The 27,418-nt window shown below is 62.6% G+C and overlaps 3 protein-coding genes across 4 annotated transcripts in view; all 3 read right to left on the bottom strand.

The window, feature by feature from the left end:
- Nucleotides 1-94: 94 nt before the first annotated feature.
- On the bottom strand, nucleotides 95-4,369 carry SHMT2 (serine hydroxymethyltransferase 2). The gene is made up of 12 exons (XM_030510566.1): nucleotides 4,228-4,369; nucleotides 3,140-3,337; nucleotides 2,956-3,035; nucleotides 2,567-2,767; nucleotides 2,397-2,478; nucleotides 2,038-2,160; nucleotides 1,799-1,938; nucleotides 1,462-1,627; nucleotides 1,297-1,396; nucleotides 892-1,047; nucleotides 604-711; nucleotides 95-473 (listed from the first exon to the last, which is right to left on the bottom strand). The coding sequence occupies exons 1-12, from the start codon at nucleotides 4,249-4,251 to the stop codon at nucleotides 346-348; spliced, it is 1,506 nt and encodes a 501-aa protein (XP_030366426.1). The 5' UTR covers nucleotides 4,252-4,369; the 3' UTR covers nucleotides 95-345.
- Nucleotides 4,370-4,901: 532 nt separating this feature from the next.
- NXPH4 (neurexophilin 4) lies at nucleotides 4,902-16,940 on the bottom strand. The gene is made up of 2 exons (XM_030510565.1): nucleotides 16,829-16,940; nucleotides 4,902-6,451 (listed from the first exon to the last, which is right to left on the bottom strand). Exons 1-2 carry the CDS (start codon nucleotides 16,874-16,876, stop codon nucleotides 5,684-5,686), a joined length of 816 nt encoding a protein of 271 aa, XP_030366425.1. The 5' UTR covers nucleotides 16,877-16,940; the 3' UTR covers nucleotides 4,902-5,683.
- A 3,005-nt stretch (nucleotides 16,941-19,945) lies between these two features.
- LRP1 (LDL receptor related protein 1) overlaps nucleotides 19,946-27,418 on the bottom strand; it is a 68,219-nt gene continuing 60,746 nt past the window's right edge. For both annotated transcript variants that reach the window (XM_030510563.1, XM_030510564.1), the window contains exons 69-89: nucleotides 26,632-26,738; nucleotides 26,339-26,471; nucleotides 25,994-26,113; nucleotides 25,515-25,637; nucleotides 25,136-25,279; nucleotides 24,919-25,053; nucleotides 24,591-24,710; nucleotides 24,200-24,471; nucleotides 23,929-24,107; nucleotides 23,553-23,659; nucleotides 23,232-23,348; nucleotides 22,939-23,115; nucleotides 22,508-22,648; nucleotides 22,251-22,424; nucleotides 22,015-22,176; nucleotides 21,651-21,825; nucleotides 21,271-21,375; nucleotides 21,016-21,080; nucleotides 20,827-20,914; nucleotides 20,537-20,681; nucleotides 19,946-20,416 (exon numbers count right to left, since the gene is read on the bottom strand). In XM_030510563.1, the coding sequence (XP_030366423.1) occupies nucleotides 20,276-20,416; nucleotides 20,537-20,681; nucleotides 20,827-20,914; nucleotides 21,016-21,080; nucleotides 21,271-21,375; nucleotides 21,651-21,825; nucleotides 22,015-22,176; nucleotides 22,251-22,424; nucleotides 22,508-22,648; nucleotides 22,939-23,115; nucleotides 23,232-23,348; nucleotides 23,553-23,659; nucleotides 23,929-24,107; nucleotides 24,200-24,471; nucleotides 24,591-24,710; nucleotides 24,919-25,053; nucleotides 25,136-25,279; nucleotides 25,515-25,637; nucleotides 25,994-26,113; nucleotides 26,339-26,471; nucleotides 26,632-26,738 (2,930 nt within the window). In that variant the 3' untranslated portion in view covers nucleotides 19,946-20,275. The remainder of the gene's footprint in view (nucleotides 20,417-20,536; nucleotides 20,682-20,826; nucleotides 20,915-21,015; nucleotides 21,081-21,270; nucleotides 21,376-21,650; nucleotides 21,826-22,014; nucleotides 22,177-22,250; nucleotides 22,425-22,507; nucleotides 22,649-22,938; nucleotides 23,116-23,231; nucleotides 23,349-23,552; nucleotides 23,660-23,928; nucleotides 24,108-24,199; nucleotides 24,472-24,590; nucleotides 24,711-24,918; nucleotides 25,054-25,135; nucleotides 25,280-25,514; nucleotides 25,638-25,993; nucleotides 26,114-26,338; nucleotides 26,472-26,631; nucleotides 26,739-27,418) is intronic.

Genomic DNA, 27,418 nt, shown 5'->3' with positions numbered 1-27,418 from the left:
CACAGTGCTGAGGGGCCCCAGGGACACTGTTCCCCCATGACATCCCATCACTGATGTCTCCCTCCCCAGCTCAGCACCTACAACACCTCCACAGTGACCAGCTCTGCCCCGCTTTTATTAGCAACCTCCATCCCCTAGAAAAGTGCAAGACTTGCTTGGACAGAGAAGTTGGAGCAAGGACTTGGTATCTCCCATCAGGGTCTGAAGGGGTGTCTCTGTACCCTAATACTAAGACCAGGATGGGGAAGGGGGACGCTGCTCCCCACCCCAGGGAAGCAGCGCCCAAAGGTGCTACCGGGGGAGAAAGGGGAGTGGGGAATGCAAAGGGTGGTTTTAAGCCCCAGCTCAGCGGTCACGGAAGCCGGGCATGGGGAAGGCACGAGCAAAGGTCTCCACGCGCTGGCGCAGGGCAGCCAAGCGCTGCTGCGTCTCCGCGTCCTGCAGCAAGAACATCTTGAACTCCTGGAGCTTCTCTGGGGGTGCAGGAGGGCGGGGGGACGTTGCAGCAAGGGGGGAGGCTGGCACCAGCTCGGGCACAGTCCCCGGCACCCAAACTGGCACCCAGAAAGGGGAGAGATGGGGGGACCCCTCCTGCTCACTCACTGGTTTTGCTCTTGACGTCCAGGGCCAGTGCGATGCCCTCGTCGATGAAAGCCACGACCTTCTGGAAATCCTCCTCATGGAAGTGGCGGGATGTCAGTGCAGGGGCACCTGGGGGACAGATATCATCAGGGGCACCGTCTGCACAGGCCAATCCCAACAAGGGGCTCCCACAGTCCTGACCCCTCTCTGAGCCAAAAACTGGCTCCAAATTCCAAATGTGGGTGAAACAACGGGGGGATCCCCCCCAGGGAAGGAGCTGGATGGATGGAGGCAGGGCCCATCCCTCACCCAGGCGCAGTCCCCCTGGTGTGAGCGCACTCTTGTCCCCCGGGCACGTGTTCTTGTTGGCCGTGATGGAGACGAGCTCCAGCACGCGCTCGGCCCGTGCGCCATCGATGCCCTTGGGCCGCAGGTCCACCAGCACCAAGTGGTTGTCGGTGCCACCTGAGGAACAAGGGAAAGGGGTGAGGAGTGATAAACAGCACTGCCAGCCACCCCTCTGCTCACTGCCACATCCTAACCTCTTCTTTCTCTTGTTCTGGAGCCTTCCAAGCCCTCTTCTGCCCTTGCACATCTCCTCTTTGCCCTCCCAACCCGCCCATGCTCCCCACTGCTGCCCAGGGGCGCTGAGGCCAAGCGATGCTGCAGTCTCATCCCTCCTTCTCCCCAAAGGCACAGGGAAGGAGGCAGTACCTGACACCAGGGTGTACCCGCGCTGCAGCAGGGCCTGCGCCATGGCTTTGGCATTCTTCAGCACTTGCTGGCAGTACTGGTGGAAAGCTGGCGAGCTAGCCTGGGAGGGCGGACCACATCAGTGCGGGGCTGGGTCATCCCCAGCCCCACCACCCCGGCACAGACCTGTTTGAGGGCCACAGCCACAGCAGCGATGGCATGGTTGTGTGGTCCCCCTTGTAGGGAGGGGAAGACAGCAAAGTTGATCCTGTCCTCCAGGTCGTAGAGCGTCTCCTTGCCCGTCTTCTTATCCACTGAGCGCACACCCTTGCGGTAGAAGATCAGTCCTGACCTGGTGGCGAGCAAGAGCTGGTACTGCTCCTCCTGCCATCGCCCCATGGAGGCACCAACACCGCAACCACCCCCCCCGTGGGTCCCTCCTGCTCTCTCCAGAGCATGAAATGCAGCCTCTGCATCACACCACAGGCAGCATCCTCCCGGGGGATGCAGGACACGGCCTCACCTGGCGCCGCGCAGGGTCTTGTGCGTGGTGCTGGTGACCACGTCCGCGTGCTCGAAGGGCGAGGGGATGGCCTTAGCTGCCACCAACCCGCTGATGTGGGCCATGTCCGCCAGCAGGTATGCTTTCACCTCCTCGCACACCTGCAGAGACGGGCACGCAGGGCCATGGGTTGTCCCTGTCCCCCACTGACACAGGGTGCAACTGCAGCATCACCCAGGATGGAGCCTGCCACCATGTACCTTCTTCATGCGAGCGTAGTCAATAAGGCGGGCGTACGCGCTGGTGCCGGCAATGATGAGGCGAGGACGGAAGAGCCGAGCTGTCACCTCCAGCTGATCATAGTCAATCAGCCCCGTGGCTGGCTATGAGGGACAGACAGATAGACAGACAGCTTGCCAAGGCCCCTGCACCTTCCTGCCCCCAGCACGTTTGGCTGAACCCCAGGCAGCTCCCAAGCACCAGGATGTGGTTGGCATAGAGGGAGGGAAGGGCAGGGGATGGCAGAGCAGCTCGGGCACCTCAGAGGCATCGCCAGGATCAACAGCTCGGCCAGTAGATCCCTCCCACCTCACCCCAGCACCTTCCCCCCTCAGCTCACATTAAGTTTGTAGGGCATTGACTCGAAGAAGATGGATGTTGCTGAGATTCTCTTGACGTCCGACATGTACCCGTGTGTGAGGCTGCAGGGGAAGGCAGAGATGCAGCATCAGGCAGGGCTCCCCCTTCCCCACAGGCAGCAGGCTCCGGACTGCCCATCCCGCTACGTACTGGCCCCCATCAGGCAGGTCCAGCCCCATGAGGCGGTCGTGCGGCTGCAGCAGGGCTGTGTAGGCTGCAAAGTTGGCCGGAGACCCCGAGTAGGGCTGGACGTTGACGCCCCAGCAGGCGGGATCCAGATCGAACGCCTCCAGAGCACGCTGCTCACACAGCAGCTCGATCTGGTCCACCACCTCGGCTCCTCCGTAGTACCTGGAGAAGGGAGGTGGTGACGGTGGGTGGTGGTGATGGGGGGCCTCCCCCCCTTACCCATTGGTGACAGCCTCCTCTTGGAAGCACCCGCTGCTGCCCCAGGGCTCCTCTTAACCTTTCCTGCAGCTGAATCCTGGCTGCGGGAGGACCCCTGATGCCAACAGAGCCCCCCTGCTCCCCCTCTTTACCTTTTGCCAGGGTACCCCTCTGAGTACTTGTTGTTGAGGCAGGAGCCCAGGGCTTCCAGTGCTGCCCGGCTGCAGAAGTTCTGGGGGGGAGAAGGGGGTCAGAGACGGGGCAGCAGAGCTCCCACCTGAGCAGGGGCTCCCCAGTGCCACCAGCACCCCCTGCCCCAAGCAGCCCGTACCCCACCTCAGAGGCGATGAGCTCCAGCCCCCGGCACTGCCGATCCTTCTCCTTCTGCACCAGGGCCCACATCTCGGGGTCGCTCTCAGCCAGGCTCTCCTGCCCCGTCCAGGCGGGCATGTGCCCTGTGGCAGCGGCCGCGGCGGTGCCATGCTCTGCCCGCTGGCTGCAGGTACCCACCCAGCCACTACATCGCTGCAGGACCTGCACAGGAGAGGCGAAGCTGACACATTGTGACCCCAAACAGGCCCCTCCGAACCCCCAAAGTGCCCCTGGACCAGCGGGTGACGGTGCCTGGAGCAAGACCCCAGTGTTCTGCCTCCAGCCGGGATGGGCACATGGGGACCCCCCCCACAAGGGGCAGGAGCATCTCGGCTGGTGCTGAAGCAGCCAGACCCTCCGCGGGTGCAGAGCACGTGCGCAGCACTGCACACGCATGTGCATGTCTGTGTGTGCGTGTGCAATGCACGGGTGGGACAGCCAGACCCTCGGTCACGCCATGGGGGCCTCCTCGTTGCGCGTTGTGGACCCCACTCAGCCCGGGGTCCCAAAAGGGACCTTCCACCCTCTCATTGATGCAGGGTCCTGGGTGATGTAACTGCTGCCGCCCCATTGCATCACCCGCGGTCACCGGACAGGGGCCAGAGCCGGTGCCTGCCCTCAGCCCGGGGACCTTGTGCCGGACACAAAGTCCGCGGTGACCGAGTTGGGCCGAGGTGGGGGGCACTGCCCAGCCCGGGGGGGAGGGGGGCCGGGAGCGGGCGCCGCTGCCCTGACACCCACTGGACGGGGGCTGCGCCCCACAACTGCAACGAGGCGCTGGGGCGGGAGAAACGGGTGTGCAGTGAGCGACCCCCTCCCGGACCCCCCCATAGGTATCCGAATCCCCGCCGGGCACCGGGACCCCTTGAGAGCACCGGAACATCCTCGGTACCGCGGCTCCCTGCGGGCACCGGCATTGCCTGCGCACCCGGACTCCCCAAGGCACCGGTACCCTGCGGGCACCGGGGCACCCCGAGCACCGGCACCCCCCCCACGGGCACCGGCACCCCCCCGCGGGCACCGGCGCCCCCCACCCCGGGTCCCAGACTCACCCTGCCCAGGCGGAGCGGCCACATGGCGGCCGCGGTCCAGGCGGATCCCGGCGGGGCCCCGCTCCCACTCCCGGTCGCGCTCCCGGTCGCTGCCCGGTCCCGCCCCACCGGGCTCCGCGAGCGCTGCCGGGGCGGGGCCAAGGGGCTGGCGGCGCCGCGGGGCCCGACGGGAAACCGGAGCTTCCCCCGAGCCGGGGGTACCCCGATCCCTGACCCCCGCATCCCATCCCTGACCCCCGCATCCCATCCCTGATCCTCTGCATCCTCATCCCTCCTCCCCGCATCCCATCCCTGACCCCCGCACCCCATCCCTGACTCTCTGTATCCGATCCCGCACCCCATCCCTGATCCTCTGCATCCTCATTCCTCCTCCCCGCACCCCATCCCTGACTCTCTGTATCCCATCCCGCACCCCATCCCTGATCCTCTGCATCCTCATCCCTCCTCCCCGCACCCCACCCCTGACCCCCGCACCCCATCCCTGACCCTCTGTATCCCATCTCTGACCCCCGCACCCCATCCCTGACTCTCTGCATCCCATCTCTGACCCTCTGCATCCTTATCCATCCTCCCCGTATCCCATCCCTGACCCCGCACCCCATCCATGACACACACCCCCCCATCCCGCCTTCCTCTTCCCACATCCCGGGGGTATGGGGTCAGAACACTCCAACACTTTTCCTTTTTTTTTTCCCCAATGTTTTTCTTTATTTTCTGCTTTTTTTCCATTTTAATTTTCTTAAAAAAATATGAGGAAGTCCCTGCCCAGAGCCGGGGGGGGGTGGGGGGGGGCAGCAGCCCCAAGCAAGGGCCCTGGCCCCCCAGGCCCCGGCTGTGGTACTTCTTCACTGGCGGTGGTGGGCAGGCAGCAGCCTTGGGGGGAGGGTGTCAAATCGGGGGGGGGGGCTCCATTTGGGGGCTTCGTTTGGTGCCCCCAACCCTGCCGCAGCCTGAGAGGGGCCATGAGGGGGGGCACAGGCTCCAAACCACCTGGACACGTGCCCTTGCACACACACAGACTGGCGTGCACACACATGTCCACACACCCATGCATGTATGTCTCCAATGGCTGCATAGGGGTGAAGCCCCCCCAGCACAGGGGGTGAAGCCTGAGGTCTGCCCAGCACCGCGACCCCAAATCACCCCCAGTTACAACTGTGCCTGCCCCGGGGGTGATATGCACCCGGCTGATGCCATTGCATGGGGCTGTACCTCCCGACTTGCCCGCATGCTCCTGGGGACCCCAGCCCAGTGCATGGGAGTGCGGCACACTGTGGGCATTGGGACCAGCACCCCTGCACCGGTCATGCCCTGTGCCCCGGGGAGCTGCTGCAGTGAGGAAGGGGAGGCCGGTGCGGCAGCAATGGGGGGCACTGTGCAGCCAGGATGGGGTCCAGGAGCCCCTGGCCCCCATTTGCCTCCAGCTCTGGTGCCCAACAACCCCTTCCCGCAGCCATCAGCCAAAGTAGGGGTTGTCGTGCTGGAAGTTGTAGTCAGGGCAGACCTTCTGGACCAGCTTGTAGTCGATGCTGAGGAAGGAGATGAAGATGCAGATGACCTTGAAGGGCTTAGCACAGAGCCACGCGGCGTGGCTCTGCGTGTGCTCGGTGAAGCACACCTTGGACGGGTCGTACAGGCACGGCTTGTTCTTCCGCGCCCGGTTCGTCTTCTCATACTCCACGTGGCAGTTGAGAGCTTTGGCTGGGCGCCCCTCGGGCAGGGTGCTCTGCTGGAGGGGTGGGAGGGAAAGCGGCGGTGGGGCAGGCACCAGCACCTCAAAGCCCACCGCCTTGGAAGGGGGCACGATGCTGACCGAGACATTGCCCAGGCTGGAGGAGTTGTGTCGGAAATAGACGCTGAAGGTCCCGTTGATGTGGTCAACAATCTTCCCCGTCACCAACAGGCTGAACTTGAGTGTCTTGATGTTGAAGTAGAAGTCGCCCCATCCGAAGATCTTCTTGGTGCGGCTGGATTTGAGAGAGGGCTTGCGCCGGGCGCGGGGGCTCGGCAGCTCCCCTATTGTCTGGTTCTTCTGCCAGTCCCAGGGGCTCCATGCAGCACCCGAGGGTGTCCCCGCGCCCCGAGGGGGCTCAGCCGGAATCAGCCGCCCAGGGTCGAGCACCGGAGGCTTCAGGGTGCCGTAGGGAACATCTTTGAGGAGGCCGGAGGTGCCCAGCTCCAGGTACCCCAGGGTCTTGGCGATGTGGCCCCCAGCACACACCGCCTGGGGAGAGAGCAGAGACTGCACAAGCTGTGCCTGCTGCATCCTCCTGCCCGCATACCCCTTCTGTGGCCATGCACCCCCAGCACCATGCACCCCCCTCTGACACCACATCCTCTCTTGGTGCCGTGTCACCGGTGCAAGCATGGCTGTATCCTGCCCATGCCATCCCCCAGCCCCTGCCTGGCCCAAACACATGCCAGGAGTTGGGGCTGCTTCTCCAGCACCAGCCGCATCCCTGTGTGAGAGGAAGCAGGATGCCAGCCAATCTATGACTGCCTGCCCCACCACAACTAAGGCCTGTTAAGACGCAGGGCAGCAGCATGCCCGGAGATGGGGAGACACCAGAGCCCTGTGCTGCCTGCCAGCCAAGCCTAATTGCATTAGGCAGCACCTCTGATGTGCAGCTGAAACACCAGACCCCTGCCAGGCTGCACAGCAGCCGCTCCGCCCTCTAAGATAATTGCACCGGGCAGACACGGCTGGAGAATGGGGTGCATTGTGTGCATTGTGTGCATTGTGTGCATTGTGTGCTGGGGAGGAGGGCATGCAAGGAATGAGCGGGGACCCCTCATTCTGCATTCAGGAGAATTGGCAGCAAAAGCAGAAATGATGGGCAGCAGAGAGAAAACCAGCCGGCGGCTGCAAGGTGCCTATACCAGCACGGCCCCTCACCCAAAAGAGCCAGGAGCCTGTGGCAAGGCATCCCCCAGGGTGGGGGGAAGCAGCTCCACTCCTTGTGGGATGAACCGAGGCAGGGAGCTGCGATGAAGACCTGGTTCCTCCAACCTGGGTGAGCTGTGAGCCCCATTAGGGCGGTGCTGATGGGCACTGACACCCCCAGGACCCTCTGGAAATACAGCTCCAGTTGACAAAAGGACCCCAGCATCAGTGGGGACAGGACCGCAGCATCCCCTTCCCGAGGGTCCCCATGGCTACAGCTCTGCATGTGTGGCTGCTGGGACCGACATGACATGGTGAGCAGAGCCAGCAGCACCTCTCCCACCCTGGGACCCCATCTCTGACGTGTCCCACGTCCCCACCTTGCCCATGCGCGGCTGCCCCCCCGCTTCCCCATCTCTCAGCCCGGCTGCTGCTGGCTCTGCACCGCGGTGCCCGGCGTGCCCCTGCCTGCCCTGCCAGCTGCTCTGGTGCACAGGATGCTGCTCCGTCAGCCCCGGCCTCGTCAATCACTGTCACCCACGAGCTGGCCGGTGCTCCGGTGCTCTGGCAGTTCTTGCTCTGGATGACCTGTATCCCAAGGGAGATGGGAGGAGGGGACCGAGCAGAGGGAGCCTGGGGGGTGGAAACTGAGGCACCCCTCAGCACTAAACCGGAGCCCGGGGGCTGCAGGCAGGGCTGGAGGCACTGGGGACCCATCCTGGCACCAGCCACCCTGCAGCACCCTCAGAATGGCTCCACGCCGTTTCCCATGAGCCCCATCAGAATGGGGTGAGCCCCCCAGGACTCCTCCTCAAACCGGGCAGGTCTGCGTGCAGGGGCCGCTCTCTCCCGGGCATGCAACAGGGATGGAGCAGCACTGAGCAGGGCTGCCGCGGCCACCGGCTCCACGCTCTCCCCGTTCCTCTCCAGTTGCTAAGCTGGACCCTCAGGCCAGGCTGCGCGCTGCTGTCTGCAGGATCTATTGCCTTATCCCCCTAAACGCTGCCTGTGCTGGGCTGAGCCCGTAAATCTGCTCCAGCCTGTGCTCGCTCTCATCCGCGCCACCGGGGCGCGGGCCGGTGCGGTTTGTGAGCAAGGGAGGAGGGTCTGGGGGTCTCAGCCGGCCCGGGGAGGGGGATGATGGGGGGGCTGTGCAGCGTGAAGCTCTGGCTGAGCATTCCCGCAGCCCCCGCTCGGGCCTGACGTCCCCCGGCTCCCTCCCCAATCTCGCTTTGAGTGCGGCTGCTGCCTTTCCCCTTATCTATATTTCAACGCAGCTTCAAAGCCGGGTGCCCTCACCAGCCAGCGAGAGAGGGAGCGAGCGTGGCAGGACCGGGAGATGCAGAGATAACCAGGGGAGGGGAAGAAGGGCTGCCCCCAGCATCTCCCCTCCAGCCAGCAGAGCAGTGTTTTGGGGGAAACGGTGGCCCCGGCGAGACTGCGCTGTCCCTCTGCCCCATTCGTATGTATTCATCAGCCCGGGAGCCCCCTGCATCCCTCATTGGTCTTCCCCCAACGGGGCACCGGTAACCCTGGAGCTGGAAGGAACCCCCCAAATCCATCTGCACCCATGGGGAAGGGACAGGGAGCAGCACAGAGGCTGCAGACCCTGGGGGACACACGCACATGAGCCCCCAGCAGCCCCGGAAAGATTGCTGGAGGTTTCTCAGCTCTGCGCTGGCTTTCCATCTCAGCCAGGACAAACAGTTCCCCCAGCAGTGCTACGTGAGCCGCCGCGGCCCCCTGCCTCAGTTTCCCTGTCTCTTTCATCAACGATCCCCCTCTAGCGATGTGGATAGGGATGCGATGGGAACGGCGCTGGGATGGGGAACTGATGGAGGCGGAGATGCAGTAGGGATGGGGAAGTGACAGGGACAGGCTGTAGGGAGGGGATGGGTATGTACTAAGGGGAGGTGCTGGCGGCAGCTTCCTCCATCACTTGAGGGCTGGGGCAGGAGGTTGAGGCAGGATGGGCTGTGGGGCACAGACTGGGCACGGGCAGGGAAAGAGGTGCCCCCCAGCCCCTCTGGGTGAGGGGCCAGGCTGGCAGCTCCCCCCCACGCTGGGAGCTGCTGGGGAGCAGGGGATGAAAGGGAATTGCAGAGCAGGGCAGCGGCTGCCGATGCAGCCAGGTCTATCGATCATGGCACGAGTGCAGTGGGCAGCATGGGGAGCGTGCGGGAGACCCTCAGCACCCGCACCCCAGGAGAACGGGGTGCCCCCAGCCTTGTGGGCAAAGGGCAGTGTAGAGCAGGGTCACATCAAGCCTCTTCCATGACAGCGCTGAGGGGAGCCAAGGTCACCCCCTGCACCCTGCCAGTGCTGTTGGCATTCAGGGCAGGTCCCACTCACACCTTGCGTTAAATATTAATGTTCCTGCTTGCAAGCGTTCGGGACGCAGTGCACACACGTGCACATGGACCTTTTGGAGTGCCCATGGGGGTCCCAGTGCTCCTGGCTTTGCACGGGTGTGTGAAGAGACCCCCCTCCCTTCCTGGCTGCACCAGGATCTATCCTGGGTCGTGCTGGGCTCCACCACATGCACCGTTCATGTGTGTTTGTCATACATGCACACGCTGCTGCATCCACGCATCACCCCATGACAACAATACATCGTTTTGGGGCTCTCAAGCCCCTTGTGCACTTCCCTGTGCACGCATGGGGCTGCAGAGGGCTGCCGTGTGTCACTCCATGTATGCACAAGCAGCCACGCAAGGATGCAGGAAGGGCTAGGGGGGACTGCAGAGGGACTTGGTGCCAGCATCAATTTGGCTTGTCAGGACCAGCACTGCTGGCCACTCACATCCCATTTGCTGGTGGGGCCAAGTGCAGTCAGCTGCTCCCCTGAGACCCACGGTCACCTTGGTGGAGGGAGGGGAGCACATCAGCACCGAGGAGGGGCTCCCAGCACCCTGACAACAGGCCCACAACCAACAGGGCATCGGCTGAAGGCAAAACAGCCCCTGCCTGTGCTAGGAGCAGAGCACCCACAATGACACTTGCCAAAGACCCCATCCCCTGCACCCTGTGTCCCCCCCGCCTCAGCGGGGGTCAGTGGCAAAGCTGCTGCTGGGGGTCTCCAGCTCAACCCATGGGTCAAGCTGGTCTCTCCCCTGTCACCCCGCTGCCTTCGTTAGTGCGAGGAGATTAATTGGAGGTGGTGAGCGACAACCCCCGTGGGCCCGCTCCCCCCCCGGTGCAGTGCAGCCCGGGGCGGCGTGGCATTTCCAAAGGTTAGCAGCAAACAAGGTGCCTCTGACAGCTCCCATTTATCTCGCTGGCGCGGCGCGGGTGCTAATGCAGTGGCAGGGTGACGCGGTGCAGTGGTGGGCTCTGCGGGGCTGCAGGAGGGCCCCGAGCACAAGGGTGCTGAAGGGGTGGAATGGTGGTGGGCAAGAGCACCACGCTCTGCGTGAACACCAAAATCACCCAGTGCCTGCAGTGAGCGTGCAGGTGGATGCAACAAATGCCTGCGGTTGCTCAGCATGCAGCTGAATGTGCACAAACGGCTCCACGTGTCCCGCACGTCTGTGTGTGCACACACATGGTTAGGCAGGGCACGCATGGAGCAAGGTGGCTCTGCCTGTGTGCCACTGCAGGGAAGTCTCTGCACCTCCTCAGTGTGATGGTACTCCTGGGCTGAACATGCTCCGGTGTGTGGGTTGTGGGTGCAGGCACAGAAGGGGCTGGTGAGAGCAATTCAAGTCCTGGTGAGGCTAATCTTGGTGCCAGGGCAATGATGCCACTGGGCACATCTGCGCCAGGTCCAGGATGCTGGTGGAGCCAGAAGGAGCCAGGGACCAGAAGCACAAGGCGAGACCCAGCCTTCCCGGGATGCTGCTGCTCTGCCAGTGGCTGCGAGGCAGGATGAGGGTATCAGGGGGTGCAGGAATGGGGTGCAGGATGGTGTAGGAAGGAAGGGCAGAGCCCCCCATCTCAGCCTCACAAGGACAAGAGGAGAAAACGCACCGACTCCCACCTCAAAGACACTTGAAAGCCCTTCCCTGGCTCCCAGCTCTGACCAAGCAGGTCATAGATGGGGCAAGTTGGGGTGCACCCATGCATGGGCACCCTTCCACACAGCCAGACACATCCTGCCCTGGAGCTGAGCTCAGCGTGACCACACAAAGACCTCCTTGGTCTTTCCTCTGCCTCTTCCACACCTCAAACACCAGTGGTCCACACACAGCCAAACCCCCCAGCACCAGCACCCCCAAACCCAGCACCCCCTCAGCATTGTGGGGAGAGCCCGGATGAGCTCCCCAAAGCCAATCCCACCAACGGGAGCTGCTGGCACCCAACCTGCACATGTAACGGGGTCCTTGCTCCCAAAGCAAGGCTCGCCCAAGGGCTGCTAATGCAGGAGCCAGGAGGAATTGGCTTCCCATGGATGCGATTGCCTTCACCCTCTGAACAGACACCTCGCTCCTCGCAGTCGGAGAGAATATGCAAATGCTGTGGCTTTATTAACGGGCTCGGCACGCGCTGGCTAATAAATATTTCATAGCCCGAGTAAGACTTTTTTTCTCCCCCCCCACCCCCCTTCTTTCGTTTTGGCTCTTTTTCCCTGTCACTCGTTTCCTGCCTTTTCTTTTCTCAGCCGTTGTTTTATTTATTTATTACTTTTAAGGGCTTCATGGTGAGACACGAGCTGGGAGGTGGCTGGGGGGGGGGGAAGCAGCAAAGCATCCCCAGTCTCTCCCCCCACGAGTGAAAGAGAAAAGTGCTGTTAAGAGCAAAGGAAAAAATATAATAGAAGGAGGAGACAGCACCAGGCAAAGGATTCAGGGCTTGTGTGACTCATTGGACTCAAGGAAGAAAAGAGAAGGAATGGGAAAATGAGGAGATAAACGGAGCGGGAAGAGGGAGAGGGGTGCGCAGGCGGGTGCACACAAGAGATGAGGGGGCACAGGGGTGGATGGAGGGATGGGTACGCGCTTGCTGATGGGCTCGGGGGGGGATTGAATCCTGCTCACCCCATGCCAGGGGTCCCCATCCAAAGCTTGGCTTGGCCAGTGGGAGCTGGCACTGCACAGGGAGGGGAAACAGAGGAAGAGCTTGCAGGGATGAGTCCCAGGTCGCTCCTGGTCCAACCAGGACACCACATTCCCCCTCCTCATCCCTTGGCCTCAGTTTCCCCACAGCACAGCAGGCTCCTACCGGAGCTTCCCCAGCTTCCCCCCCAAACCAGAGGGACCGCAGCCCCTACTTCCAGCCCCCCCCCTGCCCTTCGCCTCCCCATTTCACTTTATTATTGCAATAAATGTGGCCATAAAAGTGGCAGGTATCGGCGTGCGCGGAGATCGCTTCTCCCGAGCTATGGAAATGTAATTTCGAGTGTGCCCGGGAAATTTTATAAGATCGTATCAGGCGGGATCATAAATTGCATTTCCAGCCCTTCCTCCTCCCCACCCCGCACCACACATCGTGTGTGTGTGTGTCCCCCCACCGATGACACAAGGTCACAATGGAGAGGGGCAAACACCCTGTTCTTGTGCCCCCCCCCAGCACATTCCCAGGGCCAGCTGAGATTTATTCTTCCCATGAGGAGAAGGGGGAGAGCAGTGGCAGGGATACAGCTCTGTGTGTGTGTGTCCCCCGAAACAGAGGCTGATCCAAGCCCTCCAAGAGACCCAAAGGATGCAGGGGACCCTCAAGGGCGTCATAAGGGATGCAGCTACCAGGGTCACCAGGAGTGTGTCCATAGCAGCTGGGTGCTGGCTCCCATTAGGAGCTGGGCACAAAGGGTCCCTACAGCTCCCTGGGGACCCCCAGGGCCAGATTCAGCCCCACTTTGCCGAGGCTCCCATGCAGGCACCAGGCAGAGCAGTGTAAAGCATCACCAAGGAGCCCAGGATGGAGGCTCTGGTGCCGGGGGTACAGGAGGAGGCATGAGAGGGTCTGAGGCCACCACTGTGGCTGGATGGGGTCTGTGCCACAGTGCGCAGTGGTCACAACAGGGTCTGACAGGGCTTTATTTGAGGAAGGGGAAAACGAACCCCAGTGCATGGCGCCCTGTGGGCTCTCGCAGCCGATCATTCCTGCAGGCCAGGCTCCTGATTCCACAATGACTTTCCTTTTGCAACAGCGATCAGGGAAGGAAAAGTGAAAAGGCAGGGAGGGGGGAACACAGGCAAAGGGACGTGATTATTTCTTTAGTAGCAATCCAAGCGGCTGGAGAGGAAGCTTCATCTTTCCTGGGCCATTTACCTTCAGCGCCCGAGCGCGAAGCCTGAGCCAGGCAGCTCTTCACTGATGCTGGAGCTTGGCCAGGGCAGGCAGGGGGGGAAATGTGGGGGCTTCTGCACCCAGCATCACCCCACTATTGGGGCTTTGGGAAGGAGGAGGGGTGGGGGGCAAAAGTCATTAATCTGGGGGTGTTAATTGGCATAGATGTGATGAGCAGTAGGGCTGACAGGGGTGTAGCTGGCGCAAAGGGACAAGGCTCAGGCCACCCCCCACCCCCCCTGCACCTCCTGGCTGTAAACTGGCAATTAAAAACAAGGGGGGGGAGAGGAAAGCAATAAAGCAGCGATGGATTGCAACCAGAACAACACAGTGGAGGAGCAGGAGCGGGTCTGGCCGGGGGGCACCCCTGGGTGCCCCCCCCGTCCCCAGCCGGCGCTCCCCCCTCGGTGGGAGGCTGCGCCGCGCCACGCTCCAGGCTCCATCCTTATTGAATCTCCCAGCTCAGGGTGCAAAGGGCACCACAGGGAAGAGTTATTAAAAAAAGGGAAATGAGTCGCCTGGAAACCTTCTTTCGGAATAACAGTGTGTGTTTGTTTGGCGATAGATTAGCTCAGCCATGCTGAGCACACAGCACCCGCCGCAGCCACGGTCAGCTCCGGAGAGCCGCAGCAACCGGGAGAAGGGGGATGCGGCTCCCCCAGCCCCAGCAGTGCTGCCTGGGCACCATCCTGGACCCTGCAGCGCTGCTCCCAGAGAGACCCCAGCCAGACCCAAACCCCATTTACCCTCCCCTGGCCACAAATGGGCTTCTCTGAGCCATGAAACTGTTCAATTCTACCCCGTTAATGGGAGCTGGGAGGGTGAATTAGGGGTGTCCTTGCAACGAAAGGGCTGGCAGCATCTGCTTAAGAGCAAAGCCATCTGTCAGCCAACAACCCAGTCGATGTGTGACAGCTCCTGGGTGACAGCAAGAGAAAGGGAATGAAGCGGGGCGAGTTTCCCGGCGGCTCGCATCCTGCATCCCGCACCACCGGCATCCCACATCCCGCACCACAAGCACTTGCAAGGCAGGATTTTCCTGCAAAGGGTTAATCCAGGAAGGAAAACCTGCCAGCAACACTCCAGGTGCTTCACAGACACCCGTTATCTCACCTCCCTGCCTGGGAGGAGGGAAACCAAGGCACGGTGCTGGTGCCGGGGAGGCATGTTCCTGCTGAGGTGCAGCAAAGAACACCCAGTGTCCCAGCTCCAGCCCCACCACATCCCACTCTCCTCCCAGGCAGCCTGGCTGCACTCTCCCACTCCTGTCTGCTCCGGGGCCTTGGTACCCCAAACTCCTCTGGCTCCTCTTCAGCATCATGTCCATCACTTGGGCATCAGGGACCACAGGGCCAAGGCTGGCATCTGCCTCCCAGCAAGGCCAGGAGGTTGCTGGCCAGGAATTGCCTTTCCTCTCTGCAAAATTAACACCCCTTTGAGCTGGAAAAAGCACCTTGGAGCTATAGCCATGGGCAGCCTGCCCCTGCCCCGCCGTGGGTCTCTCCCATGGCTCCTGGGTGCACCCTGGGGTGGCCTAACCAAGGGGAAAGCCAGAGCTCTGAGGGACCCCCAAGGTTTAACACTCAGTGCGCAGAAAGCAATCTAAAGCATCAACAGGAAGGCTGAGGCAGGGCGAGAACCCGCGGGCAGCATCGCTGCCACCCTGAGCCCAGGCATGGGAAGGAGAAAGCAAATCCTGGGGTCAGCAGCAGCCATGAGGGGTGGGGGGCGGAGGGGGGGTGATGTGCACACACACACACAGCAGAGACAGCGGCAGGAGCTCTCAAAGCCCACTCTGGTACCCCCTGTACAGCCACGTCTGCCGCTTCGCCCATTGCTCCCACCGCTGGGGAGCTCTGGTGCAGTGATTGGGGTTGGGGGCAGCTGGTGGGGGCCCCCCGGGAAAGTTTCTCCCCAATAGGCCTCTGTGGGGCAGGAGCTGCCCCATTTCCCTTCCGCACTCTCATGCCTATAGGCCCGTGGAGGGGTTGGGGTTCACTGCCCCCCCCCCAGCATCTCCCTGGGTCATTCCCCATGCTCCTGCGCTGGCCCCCACTGCGAGCTCCCATCTCACTGCCCCTATGCAGGCGGGGGGGGGGACGACACATGGAACCAGGGCAGCGCCCGGCGCCCGATTCCATCAAAACAAACCCATTCATCTTGGAGCAGCTCCAGCACCGACAGATACTCTGCATTAGATGGACACAGGGAGATGGGGGGTCACGCAGAGCCACCCCCTCCCATCTATCCATCCATGGACACCCAGAGAGGAACCAGTGCTGGAGAGACAAGTTGCAGGAGCCTTCGCCTGGGGGGTAGGGTTGTGCGGGGGGGGGGGGGTCCCTGATGTGCATCCAATTCCCGAGAGGGAATTGACTCGTTTGATTTTATTCATGAAACACCGAAAGTAAAAATGGAGTGTCAGGAAACCAGATCTGCTGGGGGATGAGCGCAACCCCCCCGGCAGGGCTGGGCTGGGGGGGGGGAGCATGAATCCCCCCCATGTTCATGACCGCCACAGAGCCTAATGGAGCCCCCAAACCTGGGCTCCAGGAGGAGGTGGCGGTGGGGGGTGAGTGGCCTTGGCAAGCATTGAGTGCCTGGGACCACTAACGAGAGGCACACCCGAGGCGAGGGGGGACCGGAGCTTTAGGAGGGGGGGGTCCGCGGTGCCCCCTCGGAGGAGGGTGAAGGCCACGGGAGCGCCGGAGCTGAGCCCGCACCGAGTCACGACAGGAATGAGGCGTCACCTCTGCAGGTGGTTCCAGCGCTCCCGACCTCGGGGGGCCCGCCCCTCCCGCTGCCCCAGCCGGGCTCGGGGTGCAGCGGGGACCCCTCCCCCGGTCCCCCGACACAGTGTGTGGGGGTCTCACCCTGACACAACAGGGGCGTGTGCGCGTATCCCACCCAGTGCCCCCCCCCCCGGGATGCGGGACGAGCGCACCCCAGGATCCCCCCCCCCCCGACTTACCCACGCGCGGTCGCCCCCGCTCCGTCTCGCGCGTCTCGTTGCCCCCCCACCCCCCCCCGCACCTGCCAGACGGCGCCTCCCGCGCTCCGCACCGGGTGGGGGGGGGTTGGGGGGGACGCTCGGTGCTGCACTAACGGCGGGACCCCCGCACCCCCCACCCCCCCCGGGTCAGCCCCGCGCCCTCTGCAACTTGGGGAGAGCAGACCCCCCCCTCCATAACTCCTCCATTCACCTCCTTGCAAACGCCGCCCCCCCCCCCCAGTTCTCCGCTATCTCCGTGACTGCCTGAGCCCCCGCGCATTGCACGACCCCCCCCTCAAACCGCACGTCTCCCCAGCAGCATCTTTCCACGTCCCGCCCGCGGTACAACGCGTACTGTACCCCCCCCCACGTAACGGCACGACCCCCCCCATCCCGGTAATTGCACCCGGGATGCCGCGGTCGCCCCCCCCTCGGTAGCAGCAACTTTGTCGCCCGCGGCGGGGGGGGGGGTGTGTGCTCGCCCGGTGCCGCGGTACCTGCAGCAGCAGCCAGGGCCCGAGCAGGGGCAGGCGGCGGCGGAGCATCGCGGGGCTCCCGGGGCTCCCGGGCTGGACGGAGCGCGCAGGGCGGGCGGAGGCGGGAGGCGGCGGCCAGGGGGAGGCAGGAAGAAAGTTGGAGACTTGCTGGGGCCGGGCGGCGCCTCCGCCGAGCCCCGCCAATCCCGGCCCGCCGCCCCCGCGGGGGGGGCACCGGGCGGGGGCACCGGGACCCTGCGCTGCACCCCCGGGGCGGCTGCGGCGGGAGGGGCCGGACCCTGGGATGTGCCGGTCCTGCCCCCCCACCCCCCCCGCTTTTGGGAGACCCCCGCCCCCCGGGATAAAGTCGGGGCTGCCCCCCCCCCCCAGTGAGACCCCAGCACCCTGAGATGCCCCTGGTCTTGCCCCCCCCACTTTTAGGAGACCGCCGCACCCCAGGATGTGCTGGTCCTGGCCTCTGCTTTTGGGAGATCCCTGCACCCCGGGATGTGCTAGTCCTGGCCCCTGCTTTTGGGAGACCCCCGCACCCAGCAGTAAAGCCGGCGCTGCCCCCCCTTGTCCATTGAGACCCCAGCACCCTGCGATACCCCTGGTCTTGCGCCCCCACTTTTAGGAGATGCCAGCACCCCAGGATGCACTGGTTCTGCACTGGGGCAGTCAGTGCTGTGCCTGACCTGGGGAGGGGACTCCCCCATTGCTGGGCCCCCCCAAAGACTCCAGCAGAGAAGGGGGACCGCCCTACAGGAGAGGGTCCGGGGGGCAGCCCCTGCCTTGCACCCCTCAAGAGTGTGAACACGCATGCACACATACACACATACACACGTACACATGTACATACACACGGCATCTCAGGCTGGACATACGAACTGCATGGACGCACATGTGTGCTCATCCCTCCGGCCCTCAGAGGGTGTGTGAGGTGTTTGGACCACCCCCCCCCGCAGTGGGATGCCTCCCCAGCAATTGCACTTTATTGTTATTACTATTATTACTGCTATTACTATTATTATCCACCTGCCGGCAGGGCCTGTGGTGTCGGCAGGGCTGGGGGCAAGCACGGAGGGGGGGGCATTGCAGAACTGCACAGGCATGTGGAGACAGAATGAATAAAGGTAAAGGAGAAATAAGGGAAAGGGAGAGAAATGGAGAGGGGAGAGGAAGGAAAGGGAGAGGAGCTGCAAGATGCAGGAGTCCTGGCGTGGCCTGGCCTCAGCCAGCCCCACAGCAGCGCTGGGTGCCCCATGCACCCCATGCCAGGGTCCACAGCCAGGATGTGGGAGGGGGCTTGCTGCTGACACCGTGCCGGTGCTACCGGTTGGCGTGAGAGCCGGTGCCAGGCCCCGCTTCCCGGCTGTTAGGAATGCCTGTATCCCGTTCCCTGCTCAGCCAGGATCCCTCAACAATCCCTGTGGTCACCCCGCTTGCCCCATGGCTGCAACTGAACCCCAGCACAGCCCTTGCACCCTTGGACCTGGCATTGACCCGGCACCTGACGTGGCTGGGGACTCCCGGGGGGGGTTCTGGTATCCCTGAGGGTCTCACGGGTCTGGGAGAGGACCTGGGGTCCTGGGCAGACCCTTCCCACCCAATTAACAGCCCATGGGCCTAAATCTAGGAAGGCAGAGGGATGGCAAGGGGAAATGAGTGAGGGTTTGAACAAATAAAGACGTTTGAAGGGAAAAGAAGAAGAAAAAAAAGGGGGGGGGGGGGAGAGGGGAAAGGGAGAAAAAAACCTCTAGAGGAGATATAAGAAACCGATAAGTGAACAAAGAGCCGGTATTGAAATAGATCTGAGGCCGCGCCGCGCTCGGGCCGCACCAGATCCCTTTGCAGAGGGGTTTGGGGCTTTTCAAAGGCAGCATCCACATCCGCACCCGCGGAGCCGGGGGGGGGGCCGGTGCGAGGTGGGTGCTGGCAAGGAGGGTGCTGAGGGTTGCCCCCCCATGTCCCTGGCTGCCCTCACCACCGCCGCGGCGCTGGCACATGGCATGGCTCGACGCCTCCAGCACCGCGCTCGCCCCGTCTAGTTCAACCCCATGAGCCCACAGCCAGCCCCGCTCTCTGCCCGGGGTGGGGGTGCTGCTCCCCCCCGCAACTCCCCACCTCGGCCCTCAGTGCTGGGGCAGCGGTGCTGGGGTGAGGCACAGCCGTGCAGGGGCCCACGAGTGGTCGCTGTGGAGGGGACACTCGCGGGGGGCCACAGGAGATACTCCCCCCGGGCCGGGGCTGAGGGGGACGGGGCTGTGCCCCTGACCGCCGCGTGGGGGCGCACTCATGGGGAGTGCAGCTCCCCTGCTCCCTTCTCGAGGGCGGCGGCACCACCTGGTGGCAGCTGCAGGTACTGCAGCGGTGCCCGGTCCGGGGGTCCCGGGGGGGGAGCACAACAGCGCATCCGTAGGAGAAAACCCCCCCAAACCGCCCCCCTCCTTTTCCCCCGGGGTACCACATGGAACCCTTCGCCCTCACAGCGCCCATCCATGACACCCCTCGCTGCCCCTCGCGGCTCTGAGGGTGCCAAGGCAGAGTTATGTCCCGCCCTCGAACCCCCCCCTCAAAACCCTGCCCACAACCATCAGCCTGCTTCCGTTTTTAAAAATTTTATTTATAACAATATCTGTTTTGTTTAGTTGTAAAGTAATCCAGCAAAAATTATTATTAAAACATTTCCCCCCAACAAAAGGATGGGGTCGCCCCCCCCCGCGCTCCCCCCCCTCCCTACTCCCCCCCCCACATGCGTCTTGTTTATTTCTACTATAAAAGCCAGGTCATTTCCATGGATTTGTTGGGTTCGTTTGTTTTCCTGTTAAAAAATGTGCATGTTGGAGATAGGACGACACTGGAGAGAGGGGCTGGGGACCCTCAGCCCTGCACCAGAGTGGAGACTCTGTCCCTGCCCCCTGTAACAGTCGGGCAGAGCCGGGTGGGGGGGTATGGAGGAAAAGGTGAAAAGAGGGGATAAGGGGACCAGGTTGCAGAGGCCAAGCTGCAGAAGGGGGACCCAGGAAGCAGCGGATTTTGGCAGGGGGGAAAGGAAACAGGGCCCCCGGAGAGGCGAGCTGCAGGGTCTGGGAGAGGTTGAGAGGAGGTTGAGAGGAGGGGAGCGCGTGACCCCCTCTCTGTGCCCCACATCACCATCACCCCTTGTGTCCCATCAATCTCAGCCCCAGAGCTTCATCCTGCCCCCCCCCCCGAGCGTGGCACCACTGGTGGGTGCAAGGGAGGGGGGGGGGGGGGGGTCCAAATGTAAAGAGATTGAAAATAAACCAAAGCTGGATCTGGCAATGAGGCGCCGGGGGCCTGGTACCGGGGAATATACAGGTAATAATACTGCTCACATAGAAAAGTAATAATCCTTCATTTGTACATTTATACAGTGGCTCTCGGCCCGCCCCCCCCCCGGCCCCCGCCCGCCTCCTGCAATGGGTGTCTGTGCCCCCCATCCTGCCCCTATGCCAGGGGGTCCGCCAGGTCGTCGTCCGCACCCCGCGACAGCAGCTCCCGCTTCTCATCCGTGCTGGCCAGCGAGTTGCGGCTGTTGTGGGCACCCATGTACAGCGTGGCGTAGACGGGGTTGGTGAAGTTGGTGGGCTGCAGAGAAGGGGGGGAAGAGGATGGGAGGGGGCGCAGGTACCACAGTCCCCATTGCTGCCGCTTGCTCCAACCTCCCAGTGCAGCATCACTGTGCCATGAGGGCACCTTGTCCCTCACCTTGTCAGGGTCCAGGGCGAAGTCCGCATCCAGCAGCTCCCCCACGTCGTCGTCAGGCTCCCCCTCATACATTTTGTAAGTGGGGTTCCCAATCTCCACGTTCATGGCACCGTTGGTCATCCGTTGGTGCTGGAAGCCCTTGGCGCTGGGGAGGGAGACAGAGGGTCAGTGCCAGCGACACAGGGCCCCCACTTGAGTGGTCTCTGCTTGTTTATCCCTCCTAAGTGAGGATTTCAAGCCCTGCAAGGAGGGTTTCTGTGCTGGCTGGGCCCCCACAGCCCCGGACTCACCCTTTAATCCTCCACTTGTACCAGACAAAAGCCACCACAGTGAGGAGGATGAGCAGCAGCAGGATGGGAATGATGATGGAGGCTGTTCCTGCAGGATGAGAGGCACAGGTACAGTCATTGGCTTCACTGGCAGACATGCCCCGACCCCCCCGGTTTGGCATCAGGCCCCACAGACCGCCCCAGACATACGGTTGCTCTGCTGCTCGCCAACGATGAAGTCCTCGCAGCGCGTCCCCGTCATCCCCACCGGGCACCTGAGAGCATGGGGAGAGCACCGGGGTTAGCAAGGAGGGGGGACAGCATGCGGGCAGGGGCAGGGAGAGGTGTGGGGCACAGACCTGGGGGCCGGGAGGGGGCACACAGATGGGGCTCTGTCAGTCACATTTCCCTCTGCTTACCCGTACCCCTCTCTTCAGGCCCCCCCCCAGCCCCTGCAATGCTTACAGGCACTCGGGCAGTTGTGTCTTGTCACTGATAGAGCAGGTTCCACCGTGCAGGCAGTAGCTGTCGCAGGTCAGGCAGCTTGGGGCTATCTTCCCATCTGGGCAGCTGTGGGGCAGAGAGGGTCAGGTACCCCCAGTAACCACCGGCCTGCCCTGTGTGCCCCCACCACCCCAGCACCCAGCACTCTACTCATCCCTGCAGCTGCTGGGATGTCAACATGGGCTTAGGGGGAGAGATGCCCGTGGCCCCCATGTCTCCCACGCTGAATTACCGACCCAGCATCTCTCAGCTCTGACCAATCCACCCACAGGGACACAGTTTTTCTCCTTGCACCCACCATCCCCTCTTCCTCCCTTGAATCCAATGTCCCCGGCACCTACATGCAGGAGACTTCTCCGCTCTGCTTATTGATGCTGCATTTGCCCTCCTGGCACCGGGAGCATTTGTTGTCCTGGCACTGGGCGCCCTCGAACTGCGGAGGGCAGCGGCACTGCTTGGCACCGCTGGCTGTCATCTGGCAAACCCCGTCATTCTCGCAGTAGTCAAAGCATTGCCCTGCATAGGAATAGTGGGGTGAGCCCCATGCCAGCCCCTCCGGGGTGTCCCAGTCCCACCACCCCACCCCAGGTCACCAGAGAGATCCCCCAATAGAGGAACACTGGGGAACCCAAGCTCTCCCCAGAGCATCCCCCAGAAGATGGAACCAGTGCATCGCATCCCTCGCCCTGGATGGGCAGCACTCACGGTACTGGCAGCGGTCCCCGATGAAGGTGGGCAGGCAGCGGCAATTGGGCTGGTTGCCCTGGTTGACGGTGCAGCTACCGTTGTGTAAGCAGTAGTCAGTGCACACTTGCTGGTTGCACCGGGGCCCCGTGAAGCCGGTGGGGCAGCGGCAGGTCGGCATGCCTGAAGAACCAAGAGCCGTTAGCATGCTCCTTATGCACCCAGGACCAGCCCTGACCCCCCGGCTCGGCCCTCACCCGATGGGGATGCGGCGCATGTGCCCCCGTTCTGGCAGTAGTCCCAGCACTGGTCGATCTGGCACTTGTCACCATTGTAGCGCGGTTGGCAGCGGCACTTGGCCTGCCTGCGGGCATTGAGGAAGCAGCTACCGCCGTTCAGGCACACCAGGTCGCAGGTATCGGTGGTGGGCACTAGGAGGGAGGGATGGAGGTGAGCAGGACCACGTTTGGGTGGGAGCATCCCTCTTTCCTCCTCCTTACTCCGCATCACCTACCGACAGGGGAGACGGTGGGCGAGGGGATGACCACGCAGGTGCCGTTGTCCAGGCGCTTGCCATTGGGGCAGGTACAGACGGGGCCGCTGGGGCTGAGCAGGCAAAGCCACTCGCACTTCTTGCGGTCGCAAGGGTTGGTCACTGCCAAGAGGGAAGGGACGACATGGGGTGACCCACAGCTCTCCCCAACAGCTTTAGGGCATCTCTTATAGTGCAAGTCCAATGCCCTGGGGTTGCCGCTGCAGGTGCCCCCCCCAGCCCACCCTCCTCCTCACTAACCCCTCCTGCTCTGCCCGTCCAGATGCCCCTTGCTTGCGTGGCCAAGTCTCCTCTTGCCCCAAGCTCCACCAATGCCCCACATCAGAGATCAGGCCCCAGGCATCCCTCTCCCACCCCAGGAGCAGGGTGGGGGGTCCAGGCCCAGCACACACCCTCTGGTTGCTTATACTGGTGGTAGAGCACGACATCAGTTGCATGGTTGAGGCCAGACGTCAGGTTGGTGACAGCCTTGTGCCCAAACTTGTGGATCTTGAAGATGCGGTTGTTGATGTAGGTGACACCGTAGATGTAGTCCTCAAAGATGTCGATGCTGAAAGGATGGCTCAGCCCTGGGGCAGCAAAGAGGGGGCACAGTCAGCTGCTCACTGCCTTGGGACAGGGCTGACAAGGGATTCTGGATCCCATTTGGGATGGTGTTGGCGTCCTCCTCCTGGGCAGCACTTACCCTTCTTGTTGTCAATGGCCACCACGGGGTCGGTGCCGTTGAGCCGGATGCTGCCGATGACGGAGAGCTTGGCATCAGCCCAGTACAGTCGCTCGTTGTGGTAGTCCACAGCCAGGCCTGAGGGGACACACAACCCATGGTAAGGTAGAGGCCCCCAGCCCACCCCAAGCCCCTCCTGACCAAGTGACCAGCCCTACACACACTCCTGCCAGGGGGCTCAGAGCTCCCTGGTCTACCCTCCCCAACACGGGTGGGTTGTACATCCCCCCTGCAAGGCTTTCATCACCCCTTGTGCCACCCACAACACCCGTCTTGGTTCACCTGTTGGCCACTGGATGTTGTCCTGCACCAGTGTCTCACGCAGCGTCCCGTCCATAGCCGCTGTCTCAATCTTGGGGTGATTGCCCCAGTCTGACCAGTACATAGTCCTGTGAAGGACACAGGCAGGTCATTCTCAGCAGGGGCGCAAGGAGGGGAAGAGCAGGAGGACAGTCCAAGGTCCCATGGGCAGGGAAACCCTCCCGTGTTCTCCCCACAGCATCACTGTCATGACCCAAGGAGCCAGCTGGCTCCAAGGCACAGCAGCTTGAGGATGACACTGGGCACAGGGAGCTTCCACCATGGATGGGCTTGTTGGCAAGAGGAGCCAGAGTGAGGACTGGGCAGAGGCAAAGGAGAAAGGGCTCGAGTCTCTCACCCCCTAAGTGGGTCGACTACGATGGCATGGGGCTCATCGATCATGCCCGAGATGAGCGTCTTGCGATTCTCGCCTTTCATCTGCGCCACCTCAATGACATCCCGCCCCGAGTCTGTCCAGTAGATGTTCCCAGCAACCCAGTCAATGGCAATTCCCCGCGGCATCTTCAGCCCCGAGATCTGTGAAGGGCAGACAGGGGGGAGAGGTGAGGGCAGAGGATGCCAGCAGCCCGGTCTCGGTGCCTCCCGCCGTGCCCCCCAGCAGAGCTCACATTGAGGTGGGTTACACCACCATCGATCTGGCGCCGGTTGCGGTTGGAGGCGGTGGAAGCAGTGGAAGAGGCGGGCAGCTCCCGGTACGAGATCCTGCCTGTGTGCCAGTTGGTCCAGTAGATCTTGTTGCCCTTGACATAGATGTCCATGGCATCGATGCGCACGTTCTCATCACCCTGGAAGGCCGGCTCGTAGGCAGAGTTGGGGTTGAAGGGGTACATGCTCCGGATCTTGTTGTCATCCGCAATGTACAGGATTTGGTGCTCGGAGCCTGCAGAGGAAGAGGAGCTGTTGGTGCAGGCAGTGCTGGAAGGAAGGGTGGGCAGAGATGCATGGGGAGGAGGAGCAGGGAGGGAAGAGGGCTGCGGCCGGTCCCCATTCCCTTCTGACCTTCTGCTTTGCACATGTTGTCCGTCTTCATGAAGTTCTTGGCGCAGCTGCAGACATGGGAGCCCTTGGTGTTGTTGCAGAGCTGGGAGCAGGTCCCAAAGTGCAGGCACTCGTTGACATCTGGGTAATGGGAACATGGGAGTTGGGGAGCGAACAGGAGGGTGCCCACCTCGGGGGCTGGTCTGTGCTACCCAGCACTTGGAGACCCCATCTGTCTCCATGCCCCATGGATACCAAAGCATGGGTGAAGACACATCTTAGGGGCAAAACCCAACCCTAAACCCAATAGCCCAGACCCCAAACTCTCGCCGGCAGTGTCAGGAAGTACCTTGGCAGGAATTCTTGTCTGGCACCTTCTGGAAGCCTCTACGACACGTGCAGTACGTGGTGGACTGCGACTGAATGCACTGGGCCTCATCCCCACACATGGTGGTGTTGGTCATGCAGTCGTACGACTTGTGGTCTGCAGTGGGGATGCGCTGTCAGCACCTCTGCCTTCACGGCTCCCCCAGCGTCCCCCCTCTGCCACCCCAGTGCCCACCCACCATGGGAGCAGGATTCCTCATCGGAGCCATCTCCACAGTCATCAAAGAAGTTGCAGCGGAGGTTGGCACTGATGCATTTCTTGTTCTCGCACAGGAACTCGTTCTTGTCCTGGCTGCAGCTCTTGGGCTTGGCTGTGGGTGACTCTGTGGGAGCACAGGTTGTGGCTGTGATGCTCCATGTCCACGGGCACCCAGCCCCACCAGAGCCTCGGGGTGCAAACAGTGCAGAAAGGGACAAGGACACCGGCACCCGCCTCCCGGGTTTGGGAATGAGGAATGGCAAAGCAAATGTCAGCATCTGGGCTAAACACCGGGCTCTGCGACCCACTGCTCTGCTGATGCCGGGCATGGAGTGGTGCCCACAGGCAGCCCCACTCACCGCAGTCCTTCTCATCCGTGTTGTCTCCACAGTTGTCAATGCCGTCGCACTGTCGACCGATCCACAGACATACCCGGTCGTTCTTGCAGCGGAACGGTCTGTTGGGGGGACACTGGAATTTCACTGCACCAGCAAACAGAAACAAACGGTGACGGTGAAAGGAGACGCCATAGCCGGGCTGTCACGCTTGTCACGAGCTGCTGCTCGGCCTCTGCCTCCGGGGAGGCTTGTCCCACGAGGGCGAGCGGGCTCCGGAGACTAAAGCAAAGAGACTGAAGCAAAGACAATCGCCCAGTTCCTGGCCCAGCCCTGTGCTCACCCTGCCCCACAGCCCCGCTCCCCACTGCCAGCCCCAGCACCTCCAACTGGAGCCACCCCTTGGCCCAGAGGGGACCCACGCTCTGGGACTGTCACCCCTCAGACTGCTGCCCCTGCAGCACATGCCAGGGAATGGGGAGAGGCAATGTGGCATCACTCACAGCACTCCTCGGGGTTTTCATCTGAGTTATCCCCGCAGTCATCCTCCCCATCACACTTCCAGGCCAGGGGCTTGCACAGTGTGTTGTTGCACTGGAACTCGTCCAGGGGACACGTGCGAACTGCGACAGCATAGGACAGGAGGAGACATGTGAGCCACTGCTGCCCGGCTACCAACACACCACCCTGGCGCTGCAATTCCAATTTACAGCATAGCTGGGGGGCTCTCCAGTGCTTGGATATGTGCCTGTGCATGCCCAGAGCGCTCCCACCCGCACTAGGGACACAGGAGACACGAGGGGACAAGGACAACCAGCCCAGAGGGACCCTCGCAGCGTTGCCCTCACCCCCTGTGCCGCAGTTCTCCTCGTCGGTGCCGTCCATGCAGTCTGCATCGGCGTCGCAGCGCCAGCGCATGGGGATGCAGTGCCCGTTCTTGCACTGGAACTGGTCGAACTCGCAGCGCGGCGTGCAGTCTTTCTGCAGGGGAAGGGCAAGGGACAGCGGTGAGCAGGGACAGCCCCGCATGCCCCCTGCATGGGGGGCAGCATCCCATCCCTTAACTGCACCCAGGACCAGGCTCTCCGCCCCTGCTTGGTGGCAAAGGATGTGTCCCCACTGGCACACAGAGTGAAGGTACCTCATCGGAGCCGTCCGCACAGTCGTGGTCCCCATCACACTTCCATCTGCCGGCGATGCAGCGGCCATTGGCACAGGAGAACTCGCTCTCGGAGCAGGGCCGGGGCGCTGGGGGCAGAGAACACAGGGTGAGCCCTCAGTGTGATCTGCGGGCAGGCTGCGAGGGCCAGCAGCTTGGGGGGCACAGGCTGACACAGACACATGTCCAGTGGCTCTGGGAACAGAGTGGGGCGCAAGCAGAGCCGGAGGAACTGCCAGAGAGGGGCATGGCTGATACCACCTCCCAGCCCCCTTCCCATCCCAGTTCCCTGCAGGGAAATGGGGGTTTTGATGGGGGGTACCATGGCCATACAGATCAGCTCCTGGCAGCTTCCCAGCTGAACATGCCCCCAAGTCATTCCACACCAGCCCTACAGCTCCCTGCTGCCCATGGCCAGGTCTAGCAGTGCTGGCACATCATCCCTTCCTTGCACGGCACAGGGACAGGGCCCTCGCAGCCCAATGGGCCAACACTGGCACAGCTGGTGCCAAACCCGCCTGCAGGAGGGCAGTCTCCCACTGGGATCCTTCCCTTCCCTATTGTCCTGGTGTAGGATGTGTGGGGCAGGCGGCCAACAGGACTATAGGGGAAGAGGAAGGCAGGGAGTATCCAGCTGGAGCAGGAAGGGTCAAGGAGGGGATGGATTTTGGAGCCAAGTATGAGCCATGCATGAGCCCCAGTAGTGGAGGCAGCAGGGTCGGACCCTCCCCAGCTGCGGCTCCAGTGGAGGGAGATGCTGGTGCTGATG

The sequence above is a fragment of the Strigops habroptila genome, chromosome 23, assembly GCF_004027225.2.
Source record: "Strigops habroptila isolate Jane chromosome 23, bStrHab1.2.pri, whole genome shotgun sequence".
Classification (NCBI taxonomy): Eukaryota; Metazoa; Chordata; class Aves; order Psittaciformes; family Psittacidae; genus Strigops; species Strigops habroptila.
The sequence above is the reverse complement of the archived record's forward strand: the minus strand, read 5'-3'. Positions and strand labels throughout refer to the sequence as shown.

Coding starts and splice junctions, on each gene's coding strand:
- SHMT2 (XM_030510566.1), bottom strand. CDS start 4,251: ATGTGGCCGCTCCGCCTGGGCAGG. Junction 1,939..2,037: donor ACTACGCTCGCATGAAGAAG/GTACATGGTGGC, acceptor CCGTCTCTGCAG/GTGTGCGAGGAGGTGAAAGC. Junction 474..603: donor GGACGTCAAGAGCAAAACCA/GTGAGTGAGCAG, acceptor CTGCACCCCCAG/AGAAGCTCCAGGAGTTCAAG.
- NXPH4 (XM_030510565.1), bottom strand. CDS start 16,876: ATGCTCCGCCGCCGCCTGCCCCTGCTCGGGCCCTGGCTGCTGCTGCAG. Junction 6,452..16,828: donor GGCCCTGGCTGCTGCTGCAG/GTACCGCGGCAC, acceptor CTCTCTCCCCAG/GCGGTGTGTGCTGGGGGCCA.